The sequence below is a fragment of the Pelecanus crispus genome, chromosome 3 (genome assembly GCF_030463565.1).
Source record: "Pelecanus crispus isolate bPelCri1 chromosome 3, bPelCri1.pri, whole genome shotgun sequence".
Taxonomy (NCBI): domain Eukaryota; kingdom Metazoa; phylum Chordata; class Aves; order Pelecaniformes; family Pelecanidae; genus Pelecanus; species Pelecanus crispus.
The window spans coordinates 133024714-133043478 of NC_134645.1; the positions used below are offsets into that span (position 1 = coordinate 133024714).

The 18765-nt window shown below is 72.9% G+C and overlaps 1 protein-coding gene and 1 non-coding gene across 2 annotated transcripts; both read left to right on the forward strand.

Moving 5' to 3' along the window:
• The first annotated feature begins 514 nt into the window (after window positions 1-514).
• LOC142593383 (U1 spliceosomal RNA) lies at window positions 515-678 on the forward strand. The gene has a single exon (XR_012830992.1). It is a non-coding gene; the product is annotated as a U1 spliceosomal RNA (small nuclear RNA).
• Window positions 679-926: 248 nt separating this feature from the next.
• Window positions 927-18683, forward strand: CAD (carbamoyl-phosphate synthetase 2, aspartate transcarbamylase, and dihydroorotase). Its single transcript, XM_075707766.1, has 44 exons — window positions 927-1011; window positions 1382-1521; window positions 2621-2750; window positions 2978-3120; window positions 3325-3466; window positions 3924-4095; window positions 5075-5260; window positions 5335-5447; window positions 5626-5768; window positions 5848-5979; window positions 6199-6432; window positions 6514-6735; window positions 7124-7312; window positions 7736-7860; window positions 7962-8095; window positions 8176-8288; window positions 8394-8644; window positions 8717-8963; window positions 9659-9757; window positions 9846-10070; window positions 10164-10346; window positions 10449-10667; window positions 10765-10932; window positions 11004-11186; window positions 11257-11361; window positions 11441-11689; window positions 11937-12018; window positions 12194-12360; window positions 12493-12657; window positions 12745-12876; window positions 12962-13163; window positions 13250-13440; window positions 13515-13655; window positions 13911-14006; window positions 14079-14089; window positions 14138-14220; window positions 15020-15159; window positions 15245-15319; window positions 15429-15641; window positions 15792-15917; window positions 16018-16173; window positions 16243-16344; window positions 16474-16568; window positions 18581-18683. The coding sequence occupies exons 1-44, from the start codon at window positions 927-929 to the stop codon at window positions 18681-18683; spliced, it is 6612 nt and encodes a 2203-aa protein (XP_075563881.1).
• Window positions 18684-18765: the final 82 nt, after the last annotated feature.

Consider the following 18765-nt stretch of genomic DNA (forward strand, 5'->3'; position numbering starts at 1 on the left):
GGAGTGTTTCTCACTCCCACTCCCCCGATTCTCTCCCCCATCCCCTCGGGGCAGGGGCAGTGAGCGATGGCTGCTGGTGCTGAGCCGCTGCCTGGGGCTGAGCCCCGGCCCCCGGGGTGCAGCGGGGACGCCCCGGGGATGCTCCGGGACAGCGGGGCCGGGCGCGGGCCCTCCCCAGCGCGGCTCCGCCAAGCCGCCAGGGGGCGCCAGGGGCGGGGCCATGCAGAGCGCGGCGCCGCCGGCAGGGACGCTCTGAGCCGCCAGGGGCGGGGCCTCGCGGGGAGGGGGCGTGTCCACGCAGATCAGGCACCGCGCGGGCTGCCGGGAGACTCCCCCCACGCAACAAAAGACCCCGCCGCTCGCAGCGTGTGGGCGTGCGTGGCAGAAGACGGTGGGGTGGGAAGGGCGCGGGTGTGGGGCGCGCGTGCCGGGGGTGTCGGGGGCTGTTTGTGGTGTGGCCGGGTGTTGTGTGTGCGTGGCGGGCGTTGCGGTGCGGTGCGGGGCGGTGTGTGTCATACTTACCTGGCAGGGGAGACACCATGATCAGGCAGGTGGTTTTCCCAGGGCGAGGCTCATCCCCTGCACTCCGGGTGTGCTGACCCCTGCGATTTCCCCAAATGCGGGAAACTCGACTGCATAATTTGTGGTAGTGGGGGACTGCGTTCGCGCTCTCCCCTGGTCTCGGTGGTGCAAGGACAGAGCTGGAGGCGGGGCGGGGTCGGTTCCGGGCCCGCGCTTCCCCCCCCCCCTGCGTCCCCGCCCCCCGTCCCCGCTTTCGCGCTCTCGGTGGAGCCCCCGCCCCGCCCCCCCGCGGGGGCTGTCCCGGCCCGGCCCCGCCCCGGATCCTCCCGCCGCCACGCTGCACGCGCCTGGCCCGGTCCCCGCCGCCGCCGCCGCGGAGCCGCCGGAGCGCACGTGGGGCCGCCATGGGCTGCCTGCTGCTGCAGGACGGCTCGGTGCTGCGCGGCCGCCTCTTCGGGGCCGCCGGGGTCGCCGCCGCCGGGGAAGTCGGTGAGTGCGGGGGGGGGGGGGACGACACACGCACACACCGGGAGCAGGTCCGGGACGGCGGCGGATGTTGGGGGGGCGGCCCGAGCCCCGGCGAGCGGCACCGGGGGGTTGGGGTCCGGCGTGGTGCGGGGACCCCTCCCCGCTCGGCGCCCCGCCGTGGGGCGGGAGCGGGGGGGACGGGGGCGGCCGGGCCGGGGTCTGCGGTGCCGCCGGCGGGAGCGGGGGGGACGGGGGCGGCCGGGCCGGGGTCTGCGGTGCCGCCGGCGGGAGCGGGGGGGACGGGGGCGGCCGGGCCGGGGTCTGCGGTGCCGCCGGCGGGAGCGGGGGCGGCCAGGCTCCGCCGTCCCAGCCGCTCTCCCTGCTCCCGCAGTCTTCCAGACCGGCATGGTGGGCTACCCCGAGGCCCTCACCGACCCCTCGTACAAGGCGCAGATCCTGGTGCTCACCTACCCGCTCATCGGCAACTACGGGGTGCCCCGGGACGAGGCGGACCCCTGGGGGCTCAGCAAGGTGCGCGGGGCCGGGGGCGGCGGGGCCGGGGGCGGCGGGGCTGCAGCACACGCAGCTGCGAAGCCGGGTGCCCGCACGCCTTTGGGCAGGGGGGCGCGGGGCGCCCGCGGGCACCGGCGCCACGCACGGCAGCGGGCGGAGGTTTGGCCCCGGTGCCACGGGAGCTGGAGCAGCGGGGCGCGGGGTGCCGCAGCCCCCTGCGCTCCCGGGAGGCGCCGGGCACCGAGACCCCCGTGCGCTGGGCCGGGGGTGCGCGCCCCCGCGGCACGCGGGGAGCAGGGCCGTGCCTGTCCTCGCTGGGCTGCATTGCAAGCGGGGGGCCCGGCCCCCCAGGGCAGGGCAGGGCAGGGCAGTCCCTGCTGCCTGCTCCAGCCCCCAGACCCCTCCCAGCCCCTCGGCCTCCACGCTGCCTGCCCGAGGACCACCCCTGCCCCCGGGGCAGAGTCCAGCCCCCGGGGCAGCCGTGCCATGTCCGGTGTCCCCATGCCGACCCCGGGGGTCCGCCCTGCGCAGCCCCATCCTGCGCTGGCGGGCCAGGAGCCCCTGGCCCTGCTCTCGCTGCTAGCCGTCCGCTCTGGGGCAGGGGCGCGGGTCCCTGCTGCAGCCCCGCAGGCCCTGCTCCTGGGAACCGGAGCCCCGATCCCGTGGGACGGGTGCGTTTGGGGCTCCCCGGCGAGGCTGCGGCTGGAGGGAGCGGTGCTTTCCCCCGCGCCGGTTCCCGCTGCGGCTGAGCGGAGCTGGCGGGTGCCACGGTGCGGGCCGTGCTGGTCCCTGGGTAGGGGGCTGCGGTCCAGCAGCACCAGGGCCCTGGGCACGCTGCCCCGGGGCTCCCAGAGCTCGGCTGGAGCAAGCCTCAGCGCGCGGGGCTGGGCGTGAGGCGAGCTGGGGGCAGCGCAGCCCAGCACGCTGCGTGGGGCGGCAGCAGGGGCTGGTCCTGTGCCGTGGGCTGGGGTCCCCATCCCACGGGGCTCCCCCAGCCCTGGGCTGTAGCCGTCCCGTCGTGCCCCGTGGGGACAGCCAGGCCGGGCACCCGAGGGGCGCACAGGGCTTCTGGGCTGGCCGCCCCCCACCCGGCCATGCTCACCCCCCACCCCTGCAGTGGTTCGAGTCCAGCAAGATCCATGTGGCTGCGCTGGTGGTGGGCGAGTGCTCGGAGACCCCCAGCCACTGGAGCGCATCCCGCTCCCTCGACCAGTGGCTGAAGGAGCAGAACATCCCCGGGCTGGAAGGTAGGACTGGGGAGACCCCGGGTTGGGGTGGGAGCTGGGGGGGCGGCTGGGGGGCAGCTGAGGGGCTGGGGCCCCTCTAGACCAGACCGGTCCCTGCGCCTGGGGATTTGCCCTGCCAGGGGGTCAACCCCGCGTTCGCGGTTGGGGGTGGTGACGTTGCTGGGGTGCGGGGTCCTGCTTGGGGTGGGACGGGGCTGGGGGGGCTCGCGTCTCACGGCCGTCCGTAGGGGTGGATACTCGGGCCCTGACGAAGAAGATCCGCGAGAAGGGGACGCTGCTGGGGAAGCTGGTGCCAGACGGGACCCCTGAGAAGAGCCTCTCCTTTGAGGACCCCAACAAGCGGCACCTGGTGCAGGAGGTGTCGCTGAAGGTGGGGCTGGGGGGGCTGGCGCTGGGGAGGGGGCTGCGGGGGCGGCCGGGGGGTGTGGGTGGGGATGGTGGGGGGGTAGCCGGGGGGCTGGCACCGGGCTGGGGGACGTGGCGGTGGCTGGAGGGGCAGCTGGGGGTGCGGAGCTCCTGGAGGGCTGGTGCCAGCCTGGGGGGCTCGGGCGACCCGCGCTCACCCCTCCCACAGGCGCCCCGCGTGTTCAACCCCGGCGGGTCGCTGCGCATCACGGCGGTCGACTGCGGCCTCAAGTACAACCAGGTGCGGTGCCTCTGCGAGCGGGGGGCGGCCGTCACCGCGGTGCCCTGGGACCATCCGCTGGACACCGCAGGTGGAGTGGCAGCGGCTGGGGGGCTGCCAGGGCCCTGCCGAGGGAGGGGGGGCTGCAGCGGGGGCTGTCTGCTTGGCCGGGGCTGGGGGCAGCAGGGAACCGCGTCCTGCTCCGCGCCGTGGCATGGGGGAGCCTTGGTGTCGTCCTTCCTGGGGGCTCGGGGCCCGCGGTGGGACCCTGCAGGGATGGGGGGGGGGGCGTAGGCTCGGGGTGCCTTGCTGTGATTGGGGCGGGGGGCTCCGGCCCGTGGCATCGGGGTGCCCTAATGTGACCGTGCGTGGGGGCCCGTGGGCGGCTGTGGGACTGGGGGGGGGGCTTGCTGCCACCGGGATGGGGGTTGTGGGGTGGAGGCACCTCGGCGTGACCCTCCTGGGCTGTCGGGGGGCTGTGGGCTTGGGGTGCCTCGCTGCTGGGAGCCGGGGGGCCCCGCTCTGACCCCGCTGCTGCCTCGGCACAGACTTCGACGGGCTGTTCATCAGCAACGGCCCCGGGGACCCGCAGCTCTGCCAGGAGACGGTGTCCAGCCTGCGCCGGGTGCTGGACGCCCCCCAGCCCAAGCCCGTTTTTGGGATCTGCCTGGGGCACCAGCTGCTCTCCCTGGCCCTCGGCGCCCGCACCTACAAGATGAAGTGAGCGGGGTCCGGGGCTGGGGTCGGGGGCTCGCTGCGGGGTCTGGGGCTGGGGTCGGGGGCTCACCACGGGGTCGAGGGCTGGGGTCCGGGGCTGGGGTCCGGGGCCTCGCCGCGGGGTCCGGGCCTGGGGTCGGGGGCTCGCCGCGGGGTCGGGGGCTCACTGCGGTGTTGGGCGCTTGCCGCGGGGTCCAGGGTTGGGGTCGGGGGCTCGCCGCGGGGTCAAGGGCTGGGGTCGGGTGTTCACTGCGGGGTCGGGGGCTCGCCGCGGGGTTGGGGGCTGGGGTCGGGGCCTCGCCGCGGGGTCGGGGGCTGGGGTCAGGGACTCACCACGGGGTCCGGGCCTGGGGTCGGGGGCTCGCCGCGGGGTCGGGGGCTCACTGCGGTGTTGGGCGCTTGCCGCGGGGTCCGGGGCTGGGGTCGGGGGCTCGCCGCGGGGTCAAGGGCTGGGGTCGGGTGTTCACTGCGGTGTCGGGGGCTCGCCGCGGGGTCCGGGGCTGGGGTCGGGGGCTCGCCGCGGGGTCAAGGGCTGGGGTCGGGTGTTCACTGCGGTGTCGGGGGCTCGCCGCGGGGTCCGGGGCTGGGGTCCGGGGCCTCGCCGCGGGGTCGGGGGCTCCCCGCGGGGTCGGGGGCTGGGGTCGGGGACTCGCCGCGGGGTCCGGGCCTGGGGTCGGGGGCTCGCCGCGGGGTCGGGGGCTCACTGCGGTGTCGGGCGCTCGCTGCGGGGTCCGGGGCTGGGGTCGGGCGTTCACCGCGGGGTCCAGGGCTGGGGTCCGGGGCTCGCCGCGGGGTCCGGGGCTCGCCGCGGGGTCCGGGGCTGGGGTCCGGGGCCTCGCTGCAGGGTCGGGGGCTCCCCACGGGGTCGGGGGCTGGGGTCGGGGGCTCACTGCGGTGTCGGAGACTCGCTGTGGGGTCCGGGGCTGGGGTCAGGGGCTCACCGCGGGGTCCCAGCTGCCTGACGCCCGTCCCGCCGCCCCAGGTACGGGAACCGCGGGCACAACCAGCCGTGTCTGCACGAGGACACGCGGCGCTGCTTCATCACGGCACAGAACCATGGCTTCGCGGTGGAGGCAGGCAGCCTGCCACCCGGCTGGGCCCCGCTCTTCACCAACGCCAACGATGGCTCCAACGAGGGGCTCGTCCACGAGCGCAAGCCCTTCTTCAGGTGGGCGCGGGGTCATGGCTGGGGGGACGGGCTGGGGGGACGTGGGGCTGTGCCCTGCCTAACCTCCTCCGCAGCGTCCAGTTTCACCCTGAGCACCGCGCCGGCCCCACGGACCTGGAGGGGCTCTTCGACGTCTTCGTGGAGGCCGCACGGGACCTGCAGAGCGGAGATGGCGGTGCCCGGACGGGTGGGTGCGGGGCAGGAGGGGCTGGCTGGGCGCTTGGGTCCAGGGCTGCGGGTGGGGTCTGGGGGGCCAGGCTGCGTGCAGAGGCCACGGGCAGGACCGTGGGGCAGGGGCCGCGGCGCCGGGGCCGTGCGCGGCGGTGCGTGTGGCCCCAGCCGCAGCGTGACCCGTCCCCCCCCAGTACGGGAGCGCCTGCGGGACTGGCTGACTTACAAGGTGCCGGCGGGGGGCCAGGATGTGGCCCGGCCCCGCAAAGTGCTGATCCTGGGCTCCGGCGGCCTCTCCATCGGGCAGGCGGGCGAGTTCGACTACTCGGGCTCACAGGTGAGCGCCCACCCTGCGGGCACGGGGGGTTCTGGGGGTCACCGGGGCTGCCAGCCATGACCCCTTTGCTCCCCATCAGGCCATCAAAGCGCTGAAGGAGGAGAACATCCAGACGGTGCTGATCAACCCCAACATCGCCACGGTGCAGACCTCCAAGGGGCTGGCGGACAAGGTCTACTTCCTCCCCATCACCCCCGAGTACGTCGCCCAGGTGAGCACCCCGGGGCGCCGGCTGGGAGAGGGGCGGTTTGGGGGGCGCAGGGATGGGGGGTGCCCGGAGGGTAAGGGGCGGGCTGGGGGGATGCCCGGGGGCTGGGGGGCGGCGGAGGGGTGCTTGGGGGGCAGCACAGGCACGGCGGCAGGCGGAGGGTGCGGGGCGCGTTCCGCAGGGCCGCCGTGGGTCCCTGCCCCACCGCCCCGTGCCCCCCAGGTGATCCGGAACGAGCGCCCCGACGGGGTGCTGCTGACTTTCGGGGGGCAGACGGCCCTCAACTGCGGCGTGGAGCTCACCAAGGCGGGGGTGCTGGAGCGGTACCGCGTGCGGGTGCTGGGCACCCCTGTCGCCTCCATCGAGATGACGGAGGATCGCAAGGTCTTCGTGGAGAAGATGGAGGAGATCGGGGAGCACGTGGCACCTAGCGAGGCCGCTGCCTCCCTGGAGCAGGTCCGGGGGTGGGACGGGGGGTGCTCATGGGGCAGGGTGCCGTTCCCCCTGCTCCCGTCGTGACCCCGTTGCTCTCCGCAGGCGCAGGCAGCAGCCGAGCGGTTGGGGTACCCGGTGCTGGTGCGCTCCGCCTACGCCCTCGGGGGCCTGGGCTCCGGCTTCGCCAACTCCCGGGAGGAACTGGTGGCACTGGTGAGCCAAGCCTTCACCCACACCTCCCAGGTCCTGGTGGACAAGTCCCTGAAGGGCTGGAAGGAGATCGAGTACGAGGTGGTGCGGGACGCCTACAACAACTGCGTCACGGTATGGGATGGGGGAAGACCCCCGCCCCAGACCTCTGCTGGGGGGGAATTCACGGAGGAGCGGGTGCTGGGGGTGTGGGATCAGGGGCTCCCGCTGGACCCCAGCCCCAGGGTGGGCTCCCCAGCCCCTCCTGAGGCGCCAGCACGGCTGCCGTGTGCTGCTGGGAGCTGCACCCCTTGAGCCAGACCTCCCGCACCCCCCGTGCTCTGGGGGGGCTGCCACACATGGGGTGTCCCAGGGGCTCGTGTCGCTCCCCAGGGCATGGGAGAAGGCGGTGGGAGCCGGCGGGGACCCGGCTGGGGCAGCAGCCGCCGGGAGCATGGGTGGGCAGCGTGTGGGGGGGTCGGGACCTCAGCAGCCCACGGTGACCCCCCCCCGCTGCTCCCAGGTGTGCAACATGGAGAACCTGGACCCGCTGGGGATCCACACGGGCGAGTCCATCGTGGTGGCGCCCAGCCAGACCCTCAACGACACCGAGTACTTCATGCTGCGGCGCACGGCCGTGAAGGTGGTGCAGCACCTGGGCATCGTGGGCGAGTGCAACATCCAGTTTGCCCTGAACCCCGAGTCGGAGCAGGTGAGCGTGGCCCCTTGGGGGTCCCGGCCGCAGCTCCTTGGGCTGGGTCCTGCCCCGTGCCCCACCAGCCTCCCCGGGCCACGGTGCCTGGTGTCCCTGGGGCCAGAGGGTCTGACGGTGTCAGCGGCTCGGCCGGTCCCTGTGAGCGCGGCGAGGCGCTGGCTCTCTCAGTCCCAGTGCCACGTGCGTGTACGGTCCTTGGGTGGCCTCTGCCCAGCTCCGTCCCGCCGCAGCCGTCGTCGATGGCCGCCCTTCCCCAGCCCGCCTGCCCTCGCGTTTGGTCCCTGCTGCTATTGGGGCCCTCCACGCGCTCGCGGCTCTCCGGTGCCGGCCCAGCGCCGGGGAGCAGGGAGCTGGCGCCCGGCCTCGTGCCGTGGGGGCTGCATCCTGCTCCGCTCCGCTAACCTCACCTGCTGCCTGCAGTACTACATCATCGAGGTGAACGCCCGGCTCTCGCGCAGCTCGGCCCTGGCCAGCAAGGCCACCGGCTACCCCCTGGCTTACGTGGCCGCCAAGTTGGCCCTGGGCATCCCCCTGCCCCTCCTCAGGTAACGGCAGCGCTGTGGCAGGGGATGGGGCGCTCCCCCGGCTGGTCCTGCGGCCCCCTCGGCAGGACAGCCCCGGCCGCTGACCCCCGCTCCCTCCCCAGGAACTCCGTCACCAACTCCACCACGGCCAACTTCGAGCCCAGCCTGGACTACTGCGTGGTGAAGATCCCGCGCTGGGACCTCAGCAAGTTCCTGCGCGTCAGCACCAAGATCGGCAGCTCCATGAAAAGCGTGGGTGAGCCTGGGGCGGGCGGGCAGCGCGGGCGGGCAGCGCGGGCGGGTGCGGGGTCCGGTCGCTCACGGCCCCATCCGCAGGGGAGGTCATGGCCATCGGGAGGAACTTCGAGGAGGCATTCCAGAAGGCGCTGAGGATGGTGGACGAGAACTGCGTGGGCTTTGACCATACTGTGAAGCTGGCCTCGGACGTGGTGAGTGCCAGGGGTCTGGGGCGGGGGGCCGGGTTGCCGTCGCGGTCGGGGGGAGGCGGCTGTCTGCCCCCCTCCCAGCCCTGCTCACCCCCCCCGGCCCGGCAGGAGCTGGAGACGCCAACAGACAAGCGAATCTTCGTGCTGGCGGCCGCGCTGCGGGCCGGCTACTCCATCGAGCGGCTCTACGAGCTGACCAAGATCGACCGCTGGTTCCTGCACAAGATGAAGAACATCACGGACCACGCGGTGCTGCTGGAGTCGTACCGCGAGGAGCAGAGCACCATGCCGCCCGCTGTGCTCAAGCGGGCCAAGCAACTTGGCTTCTCCGACAAGCAGGTGGCCCTGGCTGTGCTCAGGTAACACGGGGAAGGGGCAGCGCCGCGCTTGTGCCCCGGCCCGCGTCCCGGCGCTCACCCTGCCACTCGCAGCACCGAGCTGGCCGTGCGCAAGATGCGGCGCGACCTGAAGATCCTGCCGGTGGTGAAGCAGATCGACACCGTGGCGGCGGAGTGGCCGGCCCAAACCAACTACTTGTACCTGACCTACAACGGCACCGAGCACGACCTGGCCTTCCGTGAGCCCCACGTCATGGTCATCGGCTCCGGCGTCTACCGCATTGGCAGCAGCGTCGAGTTCGACTGGTGTGCTGTTGGCTGCATCCAGGAGCTCCGCAAGGTCAGCTGGGCCCCGGCACCCCGCGGGGTCGGTGGGTTGGGTGTCCTCGGTCAGAGGACGGAGCTGGGGAGTAGCGGGGTGCCCTGAGGGGCCCTTGGCTTCACCTCTGTCGTGGTTGAGCCCCAGCCCCAGCTCAGCACCACGCAGCCATCGCTCACTGCCCCTGCCCCGATGGGATGGGGGAGAGAATCGGAGGAGTGAGAGTGAGAAACACTCCTGGGCTGAGATAAGAACAGGTTAATAATTGAAATAAAGTAAAATAGTAATGATAATAGTAACAGTATAATAATGATAATAGTAATAACAATATCCAAAGCAAGTGATGCCCAATGCAATTGCTCACCACCCGCCGACCGATGCCCAGCCCGTCCCCGAGCAGCGATCGCTGCTCCCCGGCCAACCCCCCCAGTTTCCATACTGCCCATGACGCCGTATGGTATGGAATGGCCCTTGGGGCAGTTGGGATCAACTCTCCTGGCTGTGCCCCCTCCCAGCTCCTTGTGCCCCTGGCAGAGCAGGGGAAGCTGAAAAGTCCTTGCCTGGCATAAGCAGTACTGAGCAACAACCAAACATCAGCGTGTGATCAGCATTCTTCTCCTACTAAATCCAAACCACAGCACTGTGCCTGCTGCTGGGAAGAAAATTAACTCTATCCCAGCCAAAACCAGGACAACCTCGTCCCTCTCCCCCTGCAGATGGGCTTCAAGACGATCATGGTGAACTACAACCCTGAGACAGTGAGCACGGACTACGACATGTGCGACCGCCTCTACTTCGACGAGATCTCCTTTGAGGTGAGCGGGGCTGGGGGCCGTGCCTGCTGTGGGGCTGGCTGCCGTGGCCCCTGTCCCAGCCATCCCCCTGCCCCACGTGGTGCCGCAGGTGGTGATGGACATCTACGAGCTGGAGAACCCGGAGGGTGTGATCCTGTCCATGGGTGGGCAGCTGCCCAACAACATCGCCATGGCCCTGCACCGGCAGCAGTGCCGCATCCTGGGCACCTCCCCAGAGGCCATCGACTCGGCCGAGAACCGCTTCAAGTTCTCCCGCCTGCTTGACTCCATCGGCATCAGCCAGCCCCTCTGGAAGGAGCTCTCCGACATGGAGGTGGGGGACGTGGGGGGCCGGTGAGGGCGACGGGGCTGCCCGAGGGGGGACCGGCCCTCAGCACGTCCCCTGAGGCTGCTGGCTCTCCCGCAGTCGGCCAAGCACTTCTGCTGCAAAGTGGGGTACCCCTGCGTCGTGCGCCCTTCCTACGTGCTGAGCGGCGCCGCCATGAACGTGGCCTACTCGGACAGCGACCTGGAGAAGTTCCTGAGCAACGCCGTGGCCGTGTCCAAGGAGCAGCCCGTTGTCATCTCCAAGTTCATCCAGGAGGCCAAGGTCCATCCAGGAGGCTGCTCCAGCCCCGGGGTGCCCCCGTTCCCCACGAGCACCCCGTCCTCCCGCCCCGGCGCCTGGCTGTGACCGTGTTCCTCCTTGCAGGAGATCGACGTGGACGCGGTGGCCTGTGACGGCGTGGTGGTGGCCATCGCCATATCGGAGCACGTGGAGAACGCCGGGGTGCACTCGGGTGACGCCACGCTGGTGACGCCGCCCCAGGACATCACCCCCAAGACGCTGGAGCGCATCAAGGCCATCGTCCACGCTGTCGGGCAGGAGCTGCAGGTCACCGGGCCCTTCAACCTGCAGCTCGTCGCCAAGGTACCCCAGCTCGAGGGACCATGCCGGGCCGGCACAGTGGCGGCGGGAGGACACCCCGCAGCCCCCGATGAGCCCCACGCCGTCCTCTCTCCCCCAGGACGACCAGCTGAAGGTGATCGAGTGCAACGTCCGCGTCTCCCGCTCCTTTCCCTTCGTCTCCAAGACCCTGGGGGTGGACCTGGTGGCTCTGGCCAGCCAGGTGATCATGGGTGAGGACGTGGAGCCCGTGGGGCTGATGACGGGCACGGGCATCGTCGGCGTCAAGGTGAGCGGGGGCCGTGGGGGCCGGGCTGGGGCGCGTGGCTGGGCAGCCCCTGAGCCCCCCCCCGCCCCCAGGTGCCCCAGTTCTCCTTCTCACGCCTGGCGGGCGCCGACGTGGTGCTGGGCGTGGAGATGACCAGCACGGGCGAGGTGGCCTGCTTTGGGGAGAACCGCTGCGAGGCTTACCTGAAGGCCATGCTCAGCACCGGCTTCAAGATCCCCAAGAAGAACATCCTGCTGACCATCGGCAGCTACAAGGTGCGTGGAGCTGGGGCGGGGGGCCGGGGCCCCCCGCTCCTCCCTCTGACCGGCCCCGGGGTCGTTGCAGAACAAGAGCGAGCTGCTGCCCACGGTGCGGACCCTGGAGAGCCTCGGCTACAAGCTGTATGCCAGCCTGGGCACTGCCGACTTCTACACCGAGCACGGCATCAAGGTTGGGGCTGGGGGTCCGGCAGGGGCTGGGGGCACCCTCAGGGCAGGCGTGGGGCTCTGACAGGCGTTGCTGCCGGCAGGTGATGGCCGTCGACTGGCACTTTGAGGAGGCGGACGGCAGCGAGGCCGGTGCCCGGGAGACCCAGCGCAGCATCCTGGACTACCTGGCCGAGAACCACTTTGAGATGGTCATCAACCTCTCGATGCGCAACTCGGGGGGCCGCCGGCTCTCCTCCTTCGTCACCAAGGGGTACCGCACCCGGCGCCTGGCCGTCGACTACTCTGTGCCGCTCATCATCGACATCAAGTGCACCAAGCTCTTTGTGGAGGTGGGCTGGGGCGCACGGGGGCTCAAGGGATGTGGGTGCAGGTGGGGGAGCAAAGGTGGGGGGCTGGGGCAGGAAAGTCCTGTTGTGGATAGCGTGGGGTGGGCAATGTAGATGGGTATTGCTGTGGGAGGGCTCTTTTTGGGGCGCAGCTTGGGCAGACGTTCTCATCCTGGCCCCGTTGCTGAGCTCTGGCCCCACACGCCCCTGCAGAACGGGTCCTGCCTCACGGCTGCTGTCTCCTCCGCAGGCACTGGGCCAGATCGGGGGACCCCCGCCGCTGAAGATGCACGTGGACTGCATGACGTCCCAGAAGCTCATCCGCCTGCCGGGTAGGTGGGACTGGGGACGTGGTGGGGGCTGGGGGCTCCGAGGGCGCAGCACCAGGAGCCGGACCGGGGGCTCCGAGGGTGCCGCGGGGACAGGACGCGTTTCCCTGCGCTGCTGGGGTGTCCTGCGTCCCCCACGGCTGGGGGCTGCCCGTGCTGACGCTGCCCCGCTCCCCAGGCCTGATCGACGTCCACGTCCACCTCCGTGAGCCAGGCGGCACCCACAAGGAGGACTTCGCATCGGGCACGGCGGCCGCCCTGGCCGGGGGCGTCACCATGGTGTGCGCCATGCCCAACACCAGCCCCGCCGTCACCGACGCCGCCTCCTTTGCCCTGGCGCAGAAGGTGAGGAGCTGCGGCTGCCCGGCCCCGTGCCCGCATCTCCTCCCCGGGTGCCGAGGCTCCGGCTGCGGCGCGCTCGTCGCCCGCGGTGGGGCTGGCCCTGGCCTGGCACCCACCCGCCTCTCGCCCCTGTAGCTGGCCGAGGCCGGGGCCCGCTGCGACTTCGCCCTTTTCCTGGGGGCTTCCTCGGAGAACGCCAGCTCGCTGGGTCCCCTGGCCAGCGCGGCCGCCGGGCTCAAGATGTACCTGAACGACACCTTCTCCAGCCTGCAGATGGACGACGTCTCGCTGTGGATGGAGGTGAGCCGCGGCGGGCAGGGGCTGGCGCGGGGCCGGACCCGGCTCCTGGCACCGGCACCCACCAGCCCCGTCCCCCCCGTCCCCCAGCACTTCGAGCAGTGGCCGCGGCACCTGCCCATCGTGGCGCACGCGGAGCGGCAGACGGTGGCCGCTGTCCTGATGGTGGCCCAGCTGTACCAGCGCCCCGTGCACATCTGCCACGTGGCCCGCAGGGAGGAGGTGAGCGGCGGGGGGGACTGCGGACCCCGGGCACTGGGGTGCGGGGCTGTTTGGGGGGCCCCCCCTCTCACCGTGGCTCCCCCAGATCCTCCTCATCAAGGCGGCGAAGCAGAAGGGGATCCCGGTGACGTGCGAGGTGGCCCCGCACCACCTCTTCCTGTGCCGGGACGACCTGGGGCGCCTTGGGGAGGGCCGAGCGGCCGTGCGGCCGGCGCTGGGCACCCAGCAGGACGTGGAGGCTCTCTGGGAGAACATGGACACCATTGACTGCTTCGCCACGGACCACGGTGAGCCCTGGGGGACGGCGGCCGTGGGGCGGGAGCACGGCGAAGGGACGGTAGCAGGTCCCCCGGTGACCGGCCCCGTCCCGCAGCCCCCCACACGCTGGAGGAGAAGCAGGGGCAGAAGCCGCCCCCCGGCTACCCTGGCCTGGAGACGATGCTGCCGCTGCTGCTGACGGCCGTCTCCGAGGGGCGGCTCGCCGTGGAGGACATCGTCCAGCGGCTCTACGAGAACCCCCGCAAGATCTTCGGGTTGCCCGTGCAGGAGGACACCTACGTGGAGGTGGGTCCCTGCCCACCCACCCTGGGTTGAGCCACGGCCCTGGCCCCGCTGTCTTTGACCCGCTGTCCTGGCAGGTGGACCTGGAGCACGAGTGGATCATCCCCAGCCACACAGCCTTCTCCAAGGCACGCTGGACGCCCTTTGAGGGCATGAAGGTGAAGGGGACAGTGCGGAGGGTGGTCCTGCGCGGGGAGGTCGCGTACATCGACGGGCAGGTAAGGTCCCGGGTACCCTTCCCCCAGCATCTTAGGGGGTTCCCTGGGGTGCCCCCATCGCCGGGGTGCCCCCATCGCCCACCCCATCACCCGGGTGCCCCCATCACCTACCCCATCACCCGGGTGCCCCCATCGCCCACCCGCCCCCATCGCCCACCCCATCGCCGGGGTGCCCCCATCACCCACCCCATCACCGGGGTGCCCCCATCACCCGGGTGCCCCCATCACCCACCCCATCACCCCCAATGTCTGCAGGTGCTGGTGCCCCCCGGCTACGGGCAGGACGTGAAGAAATGGCCCTCGGGAGCCGTGCTGGCGCCGCACGCAGCCCCCGCCAAGGAGACCACGAAGGTACCGGGGTGTGCGGGGCGGGGAGCGGGGGTCCCTGCCGCGCCCCGGCTCCAGCTCAGCCTCTCGTTGCAGACTCCCGAGCGGCCCCGGCACGTGGCGGCCGGCGAGACGCTGCGCAGCCGGGCCTCCAGCCCCCGCCGGGCCGGCCCCGGGGGCGAGGGGCGCTTCCACCTCCCGCCCCGAATCCACCGGGCCTCCGACCCCGGGCTGCCAGGTAGGGGGGCGAGCGGCGCGGCGCGGCACGGCGGAGCGCGGCAGGCGGGCGGCGGGGCAGCGAGCGTGCTGCCCCCAGGGCCGGGTCTGGGGCCGCGGTCGGGTGGCCCTGCTGACGCCGGCCCTTGTGTCCCGTTCAGCGTTCCGGAGGCTGGGAGCCGCGCACCGCCCGGGCGCCCGAGGCACCGGTAATATCGCGGGGGGGACTCACTCAATGAGACGCGGCCGTACTAATGGCACTAACCGCAGCTGATGAGTGCATCCCCTCCCCCAGGTGCCGCGCTGGCCCCGGGCCACCCACGCCGCTCTGGCACGGGCCCCTTTCCCCACCGTGCGATGGGGCCGGGCACCACGGGACAGGGCACGGCCGTACCCGCCCGCTGCCCCCCTGCCCCAGCCCGTGCGGCACCTCGGGGACCCCTCGCCTGCCAGTGTGATTTGGGTTGCGTCCGATCGGGTTTTGCGGGGAGAGGGGCGCAGCACCGCGCCGGGGCTTGGCCCTGCCCCGTGTCGGGGTCCCGCGGTCCTTTCGCCCAGCGCTGCGAGTGCCAGGGGGGCTGCGCTGCGCTGGCAGCACCCCGGGAGAGCGGGGCCCGGGGTGCCGCAGCCGCCCGCACCCCCTAATGTCGTCGCTCCTCTCTCCCACCCCAGCCGACGACGCCCGCGAAAAGGCCATCAGGAAGGCGGCGGAGGCGGGGTGAGCGCTGTGGGGGTCCGGGGGACCTGCGGCAAAGGAGCTGGTTGGGCTCTGCGTGACCCCCCCGCGCGCGGGCTGACCCGGCCGGCTCTCGGTGCCGCAGATCCGGCTGTGATCCAGGACGGCTACTTCTACCCGCGCCAAGCGTCCCCCCAGGGCGTGCCCCACTTCCAGACCTCCCCGCTGCTGCACCCCCTCGTCGGACAGCACGTTCTCTCCGTCCAGCAGTTCTCCAAGGAGCAGGTGCCCGGGCCGGCGGCGGGCGCCCCGATGGGCGCGGGGGGGTGCGGTGCCTCGTGCGCCCCGGCTGAGCCGCCTCTCCCCGCAGATGTCGCATCTCTTCAACGTGGCGCACACCCTGCGCATGTTGGTGCAGAAGGAGCGGAGCCTGGACATTCTCAAGGTGAGCCGGGCATGGTGCGTCTGCCCGGCACCCCGAGCGAGACCACGGGAGCCCTGTGCCGGGCGCCAGCGCCCCTGGGCTCCCCGAGGTGACGGCGCGGCCCCCGCAGGGCAAGGTGATGGCGTCCATGTTCTACGAGGCGAGCACGCGGACCAGCAGCTCCTTCGCGGCGGCCATGAACCGGCTGGGCGGCTCCGTCCTGTCCTTCTCGGAGGCTACCTCCTCGGTGCAGAAGGGCGAGTCGCTGGCTGACTCCGTGCAGACCATGTGCTGCTACGCCGACGTGCTGGTGCTGCGGCATCCCCAGCCCGGCGCCGTCGAGGTGAGGGGGGGCCGGGGGGCAGACGCGTCCTGCCCCGGAGGTGTCGGGGACCCGCGGCGGGGATGGGGACCCGCGCTCTGGGGCAGGCTGGGCAGACGGCAGGAGCGGGAGCCGGGTCCTGCCCGCGCTCAGCCCTGCCTGCGCTCCCAGCTGGCCGCCAAGCACTGCCGCAAGCCCGTGATCAACGCCGGCGACGGGGTGGGGGAGCACCCCACGCAGGCGCTGCTGGACATCTTCACCATCCGGGAGGAGCTGGGCACTGTCAACGGCATGACGGTAAGGCGCCGGGGGTGCGGCGGCCACGGTGCCGCGGGACCGAAGGGCCCCACGTGAGGGGCCGTTGGGTGCCGTGGGTCGGACCGAGCCCTCTCCCCAGATCACCATGGTGGGCGACCTGAAGCACGGGCGCACGGTGCACTCCCTGGCCCGCCTGCTCACCCAGTACCGCGTCAACCTGCGCTACGTCACCCCCCCCGGCCTCCGCATGCCCCCCGACATCACCAGCTTCGTGGCCTCCAAGGGCATCAAACAGGTGAGCGGGCGCGGCGGGGGGGCCGGGGGCCCCGCGCCCCCCCCGGCCCCGCTGACGCTGCCGCCCCAGGAGGAGTTCGGGACCATCGAGGAGGCGCTGCCGGACACCGACGTGCTCTACATGACCCGCATCCAGAAGGAGCGCTTCCGCCTGGCCGAGGAGTACGAAGCCGTGAGTAGGGGGTGACGGGAGGGGACCCCAGGTCTCGCCCCGGCGCGGGGGCACCGGCCGCCTGCCCTCCGCGGGGTGGGGGCTCCCCTGCCCGCAGCTGAGGGCCGCGTGTCGTCCCCCCCCCCGCAGTGCTTCGGGCAGTTCATCCTCACGCCCCACATCATGACCCGGGCCAAGGAGAAGATGGTGGTGATGCACCCGCTGCCCCGCGTCAACGAGATCAGGTGGGGGGGCGGGGGTGTGCTGGGGGGGGCTCGGGGCGATGGGGGCAGGGGTGGGGGGGGGTCTGGGGTGTGCTGGGGGGGGGCTCGGGGCGATGGGGGCAGGGGTGGGGGGGTCTGGGGTGTGCTGGGGGGGGCTCGGGGCGGCTCGGGGCGATGGGGGCAGGGATGGGGGCAGGGGTGGGGGGGTCTGGGGTGTGCTGGGGGGCGGCTCAGGGCAATGGGGGCAGGGGTGGGGGGGTCTGGGGTGTGCTGGGGGGGGGCTCGGGGCGATGGGGGCAGGGGTGGGGGGGTCTGGGGTGTGCTGGGGGGGGTCTGGGGTGTGCTGTGGGGCGGCTTGGGGCGATGGGGGCAGGGGTGGGGGGGGTCTGGGGTGTGCTGGGGGGGCTCGGGACGATGGGGGCAGGGGTGGGGGGGTCTGGGGTGTGCTGGGGGGAGCTCGGGGCGATGGGGGCAGGGATGGGGGGGTCTGGGGTGTGCTGGGGGGGGCTCGGGGCGGCTCGGGGCGATGGGGGCAGGGATGGGGGCAGGGGTGGGGGGGTCTGGGGTGTGCTGGGGGGAGCTCGGGGCGATGGGGGCAGGGGTGGGGGGGGGCTCGGGTGTGCTGGGGGGGGCTCGGGGCGATGGGGGCAGGGGTGGGGGGGTCTGGGGTGTGCTGGGGGGGGCTCGGGGCGATGGGGGCAGGGATGGGGGGGTCTGGGGTGTGCTGGGGGGGGCTCGGGGCGATGGGGGCAGGGGTGGGGGGGGTCTGGGGTGTGCTGGGGGGGGTCTGGGGGTCTTTGGGAGGGGGAATGGGGGCTGCGGAGCGCTGGGCAGGGATGAGGACGATGGGGGGGTCTGGGATGTGCTGGGGGGTCTTGGGGCAATGGGGCTGCAGTGCGTGGGGTGGGGTTGGGGGGACGGGGGCCAGGGTGTGCTGGGTGGGGGGGCTCAGGGCCGGGATGGGAGGGTTTGGGGGGGTCTGGGGGTGTGCTGGGGGGGCTTGGGCAGCTCGGGGGGCAAGGGCTGCAGTTTGGGGGCTGTGATGCGCTGGGCAGGGATGGGGGGCTTTGGAGGGTGGGTCTGCGGTGTGCTGGGGGGGCTCGGGCAGCTCGGGGGGGTAAGGGCTGCAGTTTGGGGGGGTGTCAGGGTGATGGGGGGGTCTGTGTTGTGCTGGGGGGCTCTGGGGGCTTTGGGAGGGGGAATGGGGGCTGTGGTGCACAGGGCAGGGATGGGGGCGTCTGGGATGTGCTGGGGGGTCTTGGGGCAATGGGGCTGCGGTGCGCGGGGTGGGGTTGGGGGGGGGCTCAGGGCCGGGATGGGAGGGTTTGGGGGGGGCTGGGGTGTGCTGGGGGGGCTCTGGGAAGGGGAATGGGGGCTGCGGTGCGCTGGGCAGGGATGGGGGGCTTTTGGGGGGGTCTGTGTTGTGCTGGGGGGGCTCTGGGGCAGCTTAGGGGGGTAAGGGCTGCAGTTTGGGGGGTGTCGGGGTGATGGGGGGGTCTGTGTTGTGCTGGGGGGGCTCTGGGGCAGCTTAGGGGGGTAAGGGCTGCAGTTTGGGGGGTGTCGGGGTGATGGGGGGGTCTGGGGTGTGCTGGGGGGCTCCTGGGGGCTTTGGGAGGGGGAATGGGGGCTGTGGTGCACAGGGCAGGGATGGGGGCGATGGGGGGGTCTGGGATGTGCTGGGGGGTCTTGGGGCAATGGGGCTGCGGTGCGCGGGGTGGGGTTGGGGGGGGGCTCAGGGCCGGGATGGGAGGGTTTGGGGGGGTCTGGGGTGTGCTGGGGGGGCTCTGGGGCAGCTCGGGGGGCAAGGGCTGCAGTTTGGGGGCTGCGGTGCGCTGGGCAGGGATGGGGGCATTGGGGGGGGTCAGTGTTGTGCTGGGGGGGCTCTGGGGCAGCTTGGGGTGTAAGGGGTGGGGGTGGTCTCGGGGTGATGGGGGGCTGCGGGTGGTGCGGGGGCTGCGGGGCTCGGGGTCCCCCATCCCCTCGGGGGTCCCCGGGGGGGGGGCGGTGCCCCGCGGCTGACGTCACTTCCGCAGCGTGGAGGTGGACTCGGACCCGCGCGCCGCGTACTTCCGGCAGGCGGAGAACGGGATGTACATGCGGATGGCGCTGCTGGCCACCGTGCTGGGGCGCTACTGAGCCAATAAAGCGCGTCACGTAGCCGCGCCGCACGTCATCGCGTCGCGCCGCGCCGCCACGTCATCGCGTCGCGCCGCGCCGG

Excerpts from the sequence above, each read along its gene's own strand:
- CAD (XM_075707766.1), top strand. The coding sequence starts at position 927 with ATGGGCTGCCTGCTGCTGCAGGACGGCTCGGTGCTGCGCGGCCGCCTC. Across the intron at positions 11,187-11,256 it reads TGACCATCGGCAGCTACAAG|AACAAGAGCGAGCTGCTGCC; the intron begins GTGCGTGGAGCT and ends GGGTCGTTGCAG. Across the intron at positions 13,656-13,910 it reads TCGCGTACATCGACGGGCAG|GTGCTGGTGCCCCCCGGCTA; the intron begins GTAAGGTCCCGG and ends CAATGTCTGCAG.